We start from the raw sequence: 12,939 nt of genomic DNA on the forward strand, positions 1-12,939 counted from the left end.
TTAATTTAAAATATTTGTTTTTCTTTACAGTAAGGTTCCATATATTAATCTTGGTCAATGTTAATTTCAAAATAGACTAATACATTCTCAAAAGTTGTATATGTTAACATTAGTTAATGCACTATGAATTTACATGAACTAACAATTTAGTTTATTAACTAACATTAACAAAGATCGATAATTGCTTTAAAAAAAATATTGTTAATTGTTTTCATGATACCTAATGCATTAACTAATGTTAACAAATGGAACCTTAAGTGTTAGCAAAAAATTATATTTGTAAAATTAAATATTTAAATTAAATGAAAATATATAAAATTAAATAATGTAATTCATAATAAAATGTATTAAATAATTATTACATTATAAATAATTAGTTAGAATTATTTAAATTATATATATTAAATATAAATATTTATTTTAATGCTCACTTTTCTTAATTCTGTTTTCTCAAAATCATTATAAGATTATTTATTTGTTTTGCAATTTTAAGGAATGTTCCATTTTTTTTAATGGGCAAAAATCATGCAGTCTTGCACAGCTAACATTGTGTTTTTTGGTCATTAAAATAAGTTAATAATTAAAAATATTTGTATTTGTATCATAGTAGTTCTCTCTCTCTCTCTCTGGGATTGTGCCTTTATTGCATTTAAAAGGGAACAGGACTCAAAGTCGTACCCATTTATAAAACAACAACATATTTTTTTTTTTACAAAGGTTTTATTGCTTTATTTTAAAAATGTACACATGAAAATTACACATTTGCTAAAGCAGTTCTGAACATACAGACAGGTATCTTCAAAAAGTGTTGCACTTTGTGATCTGTGCAGCTCTAGCAAGATCAGGGACCATTAAAACTTAAAGATAATTAAATTAAAGTTTTTTCTAGCTCATAGAACTGATAAACACCTAAAGAGTGGTGAATTTAAATTTCTCAGATTCAACAGGAAGATTGCACCCCAAGAATAGTCAATAATTAGGTAATTAAATGGAGATTAATGCATAAATTCCTAAGACTGGACAGTCTTCTGTCTCTTTGAGGGTTTTTCATCAGTTGCCTTCCTCTTCTCTGGCTTCTGATTGGTCAATTTGCCTGCTGCATCCATCAGCTTTATTTGTGATTCACAGAGGAAAGAAACAGGTTTGGAATGAGATAAAGGTGGTTGTTACCACTGTTAAGCTGAGAAGTTTTGTGCAGTATTTTCTGGAGGAACAGAGTGTAATGTTTGGCCGTGTCTCAACTCGGCAATGCTCTCGACAGCTTCATCAGTCATGAAGGTGACTTCACCAGGAGCTACGGCCACCAACACGGCTTTAAATGTAATTTAAAGATAGTTTAAAAGTGTATTTTTACAGTTATTGATATGATGGCTATGTGAATGTATGTGTACCTGAAGCCGTTGCTGGTCCGACACCTTTGAGTTTACACAGCTCTGTAATTGCTGCTTGGACAACAGGCAAAAAATGCACGCATTGCTGGTCATGCTATGGAACGCCTCCTCGCTGTTTGAGCCAATCAGCTGCTGCAAACATGGTCGGAACTTCCCTCTCAGAGAGAAAGCAGCAAATCATCTAAGACAGTTGTGATCTGAGGTCTGGAATCAATGCAAAGTGTGGCCTTCTACAGGGGGGCCGCCAGACTGCTCAGAATGCAAATCCTCTGTTCAAAATGCATTTAAAATTTCTGGATGGCAAAACAAGAGAAAACCTCTTGGTTTGTGCCAGTTAATAGGCCTTGTTCATTAAACACATGCAGAATAAATTTCTCATTCATAAATTATACAGGTGCATCTCAATAAATTAGAATATCGTGGAAAAGTTCATTTATTACAGTAATTCAACTCAAATTGTGAAACTCGTGTATTAAATAAATTCAGTGCACACAGACTGAAGTAGTTTAAGTCTTTGGTTCTTTTAATTGTGATGATTTTGGCTCACATTTAACAAAAACCCACCAATTCACTATCTCAAAAAATTAGAATACATCATAAGAGCAATAAAAAAAACATTTTTAGTGAATTGTTGGCCTTCTGGAAAGTATGTTCATTTACTGTATATGTACTCAATACTTGGTAGGGGCTCCTTTTGCTTTAATTACTGCCTCAATTCGGCGTGGCATGGAGGTGATCAGTTTGTGGCACTGCTGAGGTGGTATGGAAGCCCAGGTTTCTTTGACAGTGGCCTTCAGCTCATCTACATTTTTTGGTCTCTTGTTTCTCATTTTCCTCTTGACAATACCCCATAGATTCTCTACGGGGTTCAGGTCTGATGAGTTTGCTGGCCAGTCAAGCACGCCAACACCATGGTCATTTAACCAACTTTTGGTGCTTTTGGCAGTGTGGGCAGGTGCCAAATCCTGCTGGAAAATGAAATCAGCATCTTTAAAAAGCTGGTCAGCAGAAGGAAGCATGAAGTGCTCCAAAATTTCTTGGTAAACGGGTGCAGTGACATTGGTTTTCAAAAAACACAATGTACCAACACCAGCAGATGACATTGCACCCCAAATCATCACAGACTGTGGAAACTTAACACTGGACTTCAAGCAACTTGGGCTATGAGCTTCTCCACCCTTCCTCCAGACTCTAGGACCTTGGTTTCCAAATGAAATACAAAACTTGCTCTCATCTGAAAAGAGGACTTTGGACCACTGGGCAACAGTCCAGTTCTTCTCCTTAGCCCAGGTAAGACGCCTCTGACGTTGTCTGTAGTTCAGGAGTGGCTTAACAAGAGGAATACGACAACTGTAGCCAAATTCCTTGACATGTCTGTGTGTGGTGGCTCTTGATGCCTTGACCCCAGCCTCAGTCCATTCCTTGTGAAGTTCACCCAAATTCTTGAATCGATTTTGCTTGACAATCCTCATAAGGCTGCGGTTCTCTCGGTTGGTTGTGCATCTTTTTCTGTTAACATGCTTGGATACAGCACTCTGTGAACAGCCAGCTTCTTTGGCAATGAATGTTTGTGGCTTACCCTCCTTGTGAAGGGTGTCAGTGATTGTCTTCTGGACAACTGTCAGATCAGCAGTCTTCCCCATGATTGTGTAGCCTAGTGAACCAAACTGAGAGACCATTTTGAAGGCTCAGGAAACCTTTGCAGGTGTTTTGAGTTGATTAGCTGATTGGCATGTCACCTTATTCTAATTTTTTGAGATAGTGAATTGGTGGGTTTTTGTTAAATGTGAGCCAAAATCATCACAATTAAAAGAACCAAAGACTTAAACTACTTCAGTCTGTGTGCATTGAATTTATTTAATACACGAGTTTTACAATTTGAGTTGAATTACTGAAATAAATGAACTTTTCCACGACATTCTAATTTATTGAGATGCACCTGTATATATATATATATATACACACACCGATCAGCCACAACATTAAAAGCACCTGCCTAATATTGTGTAGGTCCCCCTCGTGCCGCCAAAACAGCGTCAACCTGCATCTCAGAATAGCAGATGACATGATATTCTTCTCACCACAATTGTACAGAGTGGTTATCTGAGTTACCGTAGACTTTGTCAGTTTGAACCAGTCTGGCCATTCTCTGTTGACCTCTCTCATCAACAAGGTGTTTCCGTCCACAGAACTGCCGCTCACTGGATGTTTTTTGTTTTTGGCACCATTCAGAGTAAATTCTAGAGACTGTCGTGGATGAAAATCCCAGGAGATCAGCAGTTACAGAAATACTCAAACCAGCCCATCTGGCACCAACAATCATGCCACGGTCCAAATCACTGAGATCACATTTTTTCCCCATTATGATGGTTGATGTGAACATTAACTGAAGCTCCTGACCCGTATCTGCATGATCTTATGCACTGCCACACGATTGGCTGATTAGATAATCGCATGGATGATTGTTGGTGCCAGATGGGCTGGTTTGAGTATTTCTGTAACTGCTGATCTCCTGGGATCGAGGAGGAGCTACACAGTATTAGGCAGGTGATTTTAATGTTGTGGCTGATTGGTGTAAATAGTATAGCATTTTGGCATTTTTTGAACATTATTTTAAACATACTGTGATTTGTGTTAAACTCATCCAAATCTTGCATACTGTATACAGGTAGCATGCACATTTGGATGTGGACTTAGTGAAGCATTCATGAACGACTGAACGGACAAATTTACCAAACATTTATTAGAATATATATCTTTCTATAAGAGTCTTTCTTCAACTTCGGTCACTGTGGATTTCTAGAAAGTAAAGTCTCAATAAAACATGTTTCACACATTCACTTGTTTATTTAATTTGTCTGTTAACAATGTCCAACAGTATATGTACATGCAAAGTTACCTGCTGAATGGGAAACAGTTAGCTGAACCCTATGAGCACAGCGCTCAAGTCGTCAAGAGTCTCAAAAGACCTCAGGTACAAATTAAGTTTTTTTTTTTTTTTGTTTTGGTGAGTATTTGAGTTTTATTGAATTTTGAGTTGTTGTTGTTGTTGTTGTTGTTGTGTGTGTGTGTGTGTGTGTGTGTGTGTGTGTGTGTGTGTGTTTCTATAGGAATCAACCACATGGACAATGCTGTAAATTATGTTTTCAGAGCCAGCTAATCTGTCCTTGTCAACCAGTCACAATCTGAATAAATCAGGGAATCTCCCCCTCGTCAACAGGTACTTCCATAACCCCATCTGATCTTTGATGTCTGAATCCAAACCTGTTTGACTAACTCAAATACTGTTCAGTTTATTTTACCAATTTATTTTACCGTAGCTTCAGTATGAAAGAGGTGAGTGCTGCACTCGATGAGAGAAACAAAGAAAACAAGATAATTTACACAACCTGAGGCCTGTACCATGAAGCCGGTTTCGGTGTCTAGCCAGGCAAGTTTTAGTTTAGTTTGCCTCAACCCCAGGTTTTAGGCACCATGAAAGTTGGTCGGCTTTTAGCAGTGTTCATCTCCATAGTAATTTACACTACATGGATAATCTGCTCCATAGCAGGTTTCGTTCTGGATTACAGATGCTGAACCAATCAGCTGTGAGTAAAATGACATCTCTGATGCAATCAAGCCACTCCCCCATGTCTCAAAGCACACTTTACAAATAAAATCTGAGAAATCCACAAAATCGTCTCTTAAATTCTTACTTTCATAATCATCAGCTTTCAGCAGAGAGGTAAATCCCACTGAGTCTCTAGCAAGAAGTGAATCGCGTTCTATCACACGATTGGTTGTGCACTGCAAACGTCACTCATTCATGTGCACGAGCGCGTAATCTAATCTTAAATTCAGGATCGAAGCCTGAGACCAACCTGAAACCAATCCTGAAACCCTGAGTTCGTTCAACGACCTTCATGGTACAGGCCACTGGACTCTTCCCCTAAATGCAATCAGATGAAATGACAAAAAGCGATGAGTTGTTGTATAGTCTGAATTAATTTCTTTTCAGTAGTGTGTGAATAATATATAGACATTTGCATATTGACACATTCACTTTGTTTACTGGAAGTTTTTTGTGCTCTCAGGCCCAGATCGAGCTGTTCTATGCACCAGCCAACTCTTGACTTAGCTGCTCATCTGGAGTCTAAAACACTTATCATTAAAAATAATAAGTGTACAGAATACTACATTAAAATATGCTCAAGGGGTCATCTAAATATGTTTTAATAGTTAATCAATTTTAGTGCTTACTAATTCTGTGCTATCTTGTTTAGGTGTTTCCTTAGCAGTGCTCATCATCTCTTTCTGTGGCTTATGCTTGCCTTCGCCTTTCTTTTTCTTCTTCTTGGGTTTTTGAGCATAGGTAGGAGCCTCAGACCTTTGGGTTGCTGATTTGGGGTGCACTGCCACAGTCTCTGCCTCTCCACTCTGGACAATGGTGTTTTTCTAAAAAGGATTGAGACATTGCTTGCATATCCAGAGACTTTCTCTCCTCCGTCAACTTGATTTTTATTAAGTTATAAAGTGCAGTGAATTGGGAAAATGCTATTTTTTTATGGGGGTACAGTTAAAGGTGAACTCAGTAGTTTTTGTTTATGTCGTCTTGGACTTATACTGACACCTAGGGGCCTGGATGCAGCATCATTCAAAAGCAATAGTTTTCATTTACCAATGCCATTGTGGATTGTCAATATTCACAGTCAGCCATGATCGTATGGCTGGTCATGTGATCCTTACATGATGGGGACCCTCTCCATGAAGAATAAAACAGCTTTTAAAAGGTTACTGATATGACTAGAGACAAGATTCCAGAAGAGGCATCCAATTGTTTATAAACTGATCTGTAGTGAAACATTGAATCTTACCCAATTCAGTTGATTCATCCTTCAAGGTTGAAATTCAATCTTTAAAAAAAAAAAAAAATCAATCTTTTCTCCCCTATTTGGAATGCCCAATTCCCAATGCGCTCTGAGTCCTCGTGGTGGTGTAGTGACTCACCTCAGTCCAGGTGGTGGAGGACGAATCTCAGTTGCCTCCGTGTCTGAGACCGGCAATCTGCGCATCTTATCACGTGACTTTTTGAGCGCATTACCGTGGAGACATAGTGCGTGTGGAGCCTTCATGCTATTCTCCACAGCATCCATGCACAACTTGCCATGTGCCCCACCGAGAGTGACCACGAGGAGGTTACCCCATGTGACTCTACCCTCCCTAGCAACTGGGCCAATTTGGTTGCTTAGGAGACCTGGGTGAAGTCACTCAGCACACCCTGGATTTGAACTCACGACTCCAGGTGTGGTAGTCAGCGTTACTCACTGAGCTAACCAGACCCCCAAAATGCATGTTTTCTAATGTAATGCTGCCCCCTTAAATGCTTTAGCCAGTTCATGAATAATTTATTTGATTTTTATATGATTTATTTGAAATAATTAAAAGAACAGTTTCATGTCTATCCTTGTATTTTTCATCTGGTCGAGGCTGATAAGGGTTTTAGAAGGTAATTAGTAATAAGCAATGCAATTACTTTTCAGACAGAGTACTAATTAGTACAGCAATCTAATTACACTGTAGAAGATGTAATTAGTAGTTAGTAATTTATTACTTTTTTAAGAGTAACTTACCCAACAGTGAAGCCAGTGCTGTAATATCTGAGGATTCAGAAAGATTCTTGATTAAACATTCGTTTGAAACCATGGAGATTTCAAGATCACGCTTATTCTGATTTATTTACAGAAACAGAAAACGGAAAACCCTTTAAGTTGCATCAAAAGAGCGCTTGGACTTTTATAGTAATTACAATAATACTAAAGCGGGACAAATTCCGCACTCGCTCCTTCAGCCAATGAGAAATGCAGTGGGCGTGGCTTAGCCGCGTACCGACGTCACTAACTGTATAAATTCAGGCAGTTCTCCTGGCGTGTGACCGACGTTCCTTATTTTGGGTTGAGTGATTACAGAAACAGAAAACAGTGAGTATCGCTAACGGTCGTTATTAAAACAACTTAGTTTAGAAATTTCTTGTATTATAAAGTGTGTATCTAACGTTTTAGCACACAAAATGTATTTGGGTTTCAGCCTATTCTGTCGGTTTAAATGAGAATCGGTTGCTTTCGGTTCATTTTTTTTTATTATTTTTTGTCGCGGAAGCGATGAGCAGATATTTACTTCGGTTTTATCTCACGAGCTCCCTTGGTGTTCTTTAAGTACTTTGTTTAAAATACGTAACACGATTATATACGTCGTTCTTTAGTTTGACACTTTCAGACTGCGTTATTGAATTGTCGGTGTAGACAAAGAAAAGGTGTTCTTGGGCGCCATGTTACTCATAAAGACAGAAACGTGTCTGAGTCTCATCATGAGATGGAGGACTACTGCATTAGTTGTCTATCCTCTAAATGTAGCTATGATTTTGTTGTAGCTATGATTTTGTTTACTTCGCCATAATGACAAGGGAACGTGTTTTCAAGACTAGTCGCTTATTGGTCTAATGAATGTGGCTATAGTAGTTTTTGCCTTCAGGCAATGTGTGTGTTTTGTTTGTTGAATGGGGCTTATAGTCAGTTTTGTGTGTGACTCAGTGTCTCACTACGAGTTGTTAATGACGTTATAGCTACTCTTGTTTATATTTGCTTAAATGCTAACGTAAACATTGCATGCACCTTAATATAATGCGTCAAGTTGCTTTTTTCTATATGTAAAACCGTCTATTTAGCCCGTGTAGCCACCAGTCTACCGTATGAACTCCTAAATGGCGCCCCCAAGTTGTAGTAAGGACAGTTTGGAAATGGTTTATTCATGGTCTCCTATTTTCCTAAACACTACAAATGCGTGTGCATCACTCTATTGTGGGCGGAGACAGTGACCTGGGGTTTTTGTTTTGGATTACGTCATGCAATGTGGAATTTCCCTCGGCTGTCTGTATTCATCAGTGCTTTTTCTTTCCGTTCAGACTGCTTCATTAGAGTGCCATGGCACGTACCAAACAGACCGCCCGTAAGTCCACCGGCGGCAAAGCCCCCAGGAAGCAGCTTGCCACTAAGGCGGCCAGGAAGAGTGCGCCCTCCACCGGTGGAGTCAAGAAGCCCCACAGATACCGGTAAGAAACAGTGACGTCAATTTGTAGGCGTCAATTTTGTCATGCAGCTATGGAAAGGATTAAGTGCCCACTGCTAGATTATCAGTTTCTCTGGATTTACCATTTATAGGTGTGAGTAAAATGAACATTTTGTTTTATTCTATGAAGTACTGAATTTCTCCCAAATAAAAATGTTGTCCATTTCTGCAAATAAATGCTCTAAAATGGCAACTGGTCACAATAACAAAAGATGCAGTGTTTTCAGACCTCGAATAATGCAAAAAAAAAAAACTAGTTGGTATTCATTTTTAGACAATACTAATGTTCAGAAGTCAATATTTGGTGGAATAACTGAAGTTCTATCACAGCTTTCATGTGTCTTGGCATGCTCTCTACTAGTCTTTCACATTGCTGTTGGGTGACTTTATGCCACTCCTGGCGCAAAAATTCAAGCAGCTCAGATTTGTTTGGCTTCTTCCTCTTGATCACATTTCCGAGGTTTTCAGTGGTGTTCAGGTCTGGAGATTGGGCTGGACATGACCGGGTCTTGATCTGGTGGTCCTCCATCCACACCTTGATTGACCTGGCTGTGTGGCATGGAGCATTGACCTGCTGGGAAAAACCAATCCTCAGAGTTTGGGAACATTGTCAGAACAGAACAGGAAGTTTTCTTCCGGGATAATCTTGTACGTGGCTTGATTCATGCATCCTTAAAGTCGAATTTGTCCGATTCCAGCCTTGCTGAAGCACCTCCAGATCATCACTGATCCTCCACCTGGTCGTCTAATGGTTAGATGCAGGCCTGGAGAGGCCTTCAACCCACAGTGTCTCGCACCCACTGTGAAATTTGGTGGAGGATCGGTGATGATCTGGGGGTGCTTCAGCAAGACTGGAATCGGAAGGATTCATCTTTGTGAAGGACACCTGAATCAAGTTACGAGCTGCTTGAATGAGGTGGTGTTATAGGGTTAAACATTACTTTTCAAAAGAAGTACTGCAGTGATGTCATGATTTTGGACATAACGGTGCAATGCCATTTTTATTTTCATCAAGCATCTTGGAGTATCGCATATTTAATTGAGTTTTAAAAAATAAATTCCGTACACTCTTGTATACGTTAAGGACTATGCAGAATTTTTGGTCCTAAATTGACAAATCTGTTGCATGTAGTCTGCTCTCAATCTGTTTACTGAAGATACAAGTGCATTTATTTTCGTCCTAGCATGAATGCATAAAGAAAACTAGACTCCAACTAAACGGAGTACTAAAAGGCAGCAATAATAAATTGGGATTTTCTGGTTCCTTTTCTCCAGTCCTGGTACTGTGGCTCTTCGTGAGATTCGTCGGTACCAAAAGTCCACTGAGTTGCTGATCCGCAAGCTTCCATTCCAGCGTCTGGTTCGTGAGATCGCTCAGGACTTCAAAACCGACCTGCGTTTCCAGAGCGCTGCCATTGGAGCCTTGCAGGTGTGTTTCCTGGTGCTGGATTATGGAAATCTGAGATCAGCTACAGTCCTGCATAGTTTGGCTCCAACCCTAAATCTTTAAGACCTTGATTGGCTTGCTCAAGTGTGTTTGATTAATGTTGGACCTAAACTTTGCAGAACTGGAGTTGAATAGACTGCCTTGGTGATTAACCTTGTTCTTGAAGCACTCTTCCTGTTTTACCAGCTTCAGCTATTATGTTTTCTCCATGTAGGAAGCAAGTGAAGCGTACTTGGTTGGTCTGTTTGAGGACACAAACTTGTGTGCCATCCACGCCAAACGTGTCACCATCATGCCCAAAGACATCCAGCTGGCCCGTCGTATCCGTGGAGAGCGTGCCTAAACTCTCTTCTATTTACTCAACCTTTTTTGTGTGGAGGAATATATGTGGGAGGGGTTTGGTGCAAGGGTGGGTTAGGAGGGTGGGACATCAGGGTTCTTACACTACTATAAATGCCCGTGTAGTTAAAGTTAGGGTTTTTTTCTTTTTTGGTAGGGGAGGGGTGTTTTGTGGGTACAGTTGATAGGGGGGGGGGGGGTAGTAGTAGTGTCAGAACATTCCGGGAGCTCCTCAGGTTTTTAAAGTTTGTATTTTAGACTTTCATATACCTCTGCCTAGTCTGCATGCTTCATGATGAATTAGTGTCAGTTTTATTTGTTATTGGAATTTTTTTTTTTTTTTCCTCTTCTATTGTGGCCATTTGGTTGTAAATAAAAACTTTCCACTACCTCAATTTGTGTTGCTGCTCGTTATTTTGGCTTTGATAGTCAGTGTTACATACTTTCTTGACATGGAATTAAACTTTGTATAGTTTTTTTAAATACAAAACTAATTTGTGACTGCATTGTGAATTGCCTCTGAATAGAATGGGACCATTTATGCAAGAATATTTTTAATAACGTTTTACAAATTTGTGCTTTCATTTCATGAAATTGTTTCATTGTTGCATGCTTTCAGACTGCATAGGCTTGGAAAGTTTTGCATTTGATCCAGTGCATTGGCGTTTTTTGAGATTTGTAGTTAAAGCAGTCGGACTATAATTGGAATTCAGTCCATTTATTATCGGTCTCCATCTTGCAAACTTTTTTTTTTTTTTTGATTTGCACATTTCAATTTAATCATTTGGTCCTCAATGCAATGAACTATATTTACATTTACCATATTTCAATTTCTTTTCCATTAAATTGTGTAAATCTAAGACTAACATTTTGTTTCTTGTCTACCTTTTTAGGCATGTCTGAGTCAGGGATTATTTAATTGACAATCTATTACATGTGCAGTTCAAGCCTTTTTATTCAGCTTGATCTGGAGTTCTGTCTGGACAGTTAATAGAATACTTTAAATCAGTTGCAGTATAGAGAAAATGGCTACCATTTTATTTCTGAAGGCATCACTAAACAATAAATAAACATTCCAAATAGATGTCCCTTTTTAAGCCACTGTCATGGTTTACTTTTGACAGTTTCTTCCTCTTCATCTGACAGCAGTCCTGGTAAATGTTCATACAGATGTTTCTCCAGAGAGTCGTCTATCTTTGACTCCTTCCTGAAGATGCACCAGAAGAGGAAGCCCACTCCAAATATGCTGATGGGTAACACTTTCCACCAGGGCCGCTGGTAAGTGCTGCCCAGCGAGCGGTCCACGTTCCAGGTTTGGTGGCTGGCCTTGCTGGTGGAGAACTTGATGGGTTTAGAAGTTTCTTCATCGCCATCCGGAGGTTTTCTGGACTTTGCGTAAAGCTGTGATGTCATGGACAGCGTCCTTGTGGCACATGATCTACAAGTAAAAAAAAAAAAACAATCACTTGGCACATAATTCTAAAGATGTTCACCCCCAATTCTGAAAAGTTGGGATAGTATCGAAAATGCTAATAAAAACCAAAAGGAGTGATTTGTAAATATGATTCACTCTCTGCTATTGTATATCAAAAGCACTACAACACATGTTTGCAACACACTCCAGATTAATAAAAACCTGATGAGTTGAAATAAGGTGGTTTGAATCAGCAGATGGGTCAAGGCTCACCATTTTGCCAATAGATGCATCGGCAAATAATCTAGTACTTTGAGAACAATGTTCCCCAAAGACAAATTGGAAGGATTTTGGGCATTTCAACCTCTACAGTACACAATATAAATAAAAGCTTCAAGGAATCTGGTCAAATCTCTGTGCATAACAGGTAATGCTGAAAACCTCTTCTGAATGCACGTCATGCATTTAATACATATCTTGACATGGCTCGAGGATACTTGTTTGTTTTGATTATTGGTGGGTTCCCCTTGAAATCTCCGCCCCTGCCTCCAGCCAAGGTCAGCTGACCATTTAAAGGCTGTGACTTAATTCTGCCCATCAAATAGGATTTGAAGACAATAAATCTATTTAAACAACAGATAGAAACAAAAAATATGATTTGTTAATCAAATTTAATTAAAGGTTTGCTTTGACTACAGCAGGCTGTCTGCATAAGCCCTGTTGAGGTTAACGGTGACTTTTTCATAATTTATATACAAAACGTTTACTTGCCTTAAAGTGCTCTGTCTTGTGTTGGTGAAAATATGGTGATATAAAGCATATCTGGAAAAATTAGAGCAGACTCGTTGTCCTGCAGCTGACATCTTGAAGTTTCCTTACATCAGAGCATGATTTTCTCCGGTCATGTAACGAGTGCGACTGTTAATTCCGTCCGGAAACTACAATAAACTGTAATGTAGTTCCGCCTTGTAATGTAGTTCCGCCAAAAATTTTAATCCCCTAATAATTTACTCACCCTCATGCCACTCCAGATGTGGATGACTTTCTTTTTTCCGCAGAACACAAATTAAGATTTTTAGAAGAATATTTCAGCTCTGTAGGTCCATATAATGCAAGTGAATGGTGGCACATAAAGGCAGCATAAACGTAATCCATATGACTCCCTTTAAATTCACGAGATAGTAAAATAAATACTACAATATCCCAGAAGTCTGTGCGTTAACCAATCAGCGTGCAGAATTTTGCAT

General features: G+C 39.0%; 2 protein-coding genes and 1 pseudogene across 2 annotated transcripts; 1 reads left to right on the forward strand and 2 right to left on the reverse strand.

The window, feature by feature from the left end:
- Positions 1–1,010: 1,010 nt before the first annotated feature.
- LOC127434544 (uncharacterized) lies at positions 1,011–6,262 on the reverse strand (annotated as a pseudogene).
- Positions 6,263–7,236: 974 nt separating this feature from the next.
- LOC127434142 (histone H3.3A) lies at positions 7,237–10,673 on the forward strand. The gene is made up of 4 exons (XM_051686665.1): positions 7,237–7,348; positions 8,329–8,475; positions 9,768–9,921; positions 10,154–10,673. The coding sequence occupies exons 2-4, from the start codon at positions 8,348–8,350 to the stop codon at positions 10,280–10,282; spliced, it is 411 nt and encodes a 136-aa protein (XP_051542625.1). The 5' UTR covers positions 7,237–7,348; positions 8,329–8,347; the 3' UTR covers positions 10,283–10,673.
- A 307-nt stretch (positions 10,674–10,980) lies between these two features.
- On the reverse strand, positions 10,981–12,776 carry LOC127434141 (protein ccsmst1-like). The gene is made up of 2 exons (XM_051686664.1): positions 12,464–12,776; positions 10,981–11,716 (listed from the first exon to the last, which is right to left on the reverse strand). The coding sequence occupies exons 1-2, from the start codon at positions 12,553–12,555 to the stop codon at positions 11,383–11,385; spliced, it is 426 nt and encodes a 141-aa protein (XP_051542624.1). The 5' UTR covers positions 12,556–12,776; the 3' UTR covers positions 10,981–11,382.
- Positions 12,777–12,939: the final 163 nt, after the last annotated feature.

The sequence above is a fragment of the Myxocyprinus asiaticus genome, chromosome 44, assembly GCF_019703515.2.
Source record: "Myxocyprinus asiaticus isolate MX2 ecotype Aquarium Trade chromosome 44, UBuf_Myxa_2, whole genome shotgun sequence".
Taxonomy (NCBI): domain Eukaryota; kingdom Metazoa; phylum Chordata; class Actinopteri; order Cypriniformes; family Catostomidae; genus Myxocyprinus; species Myxocyprinus asiaticus.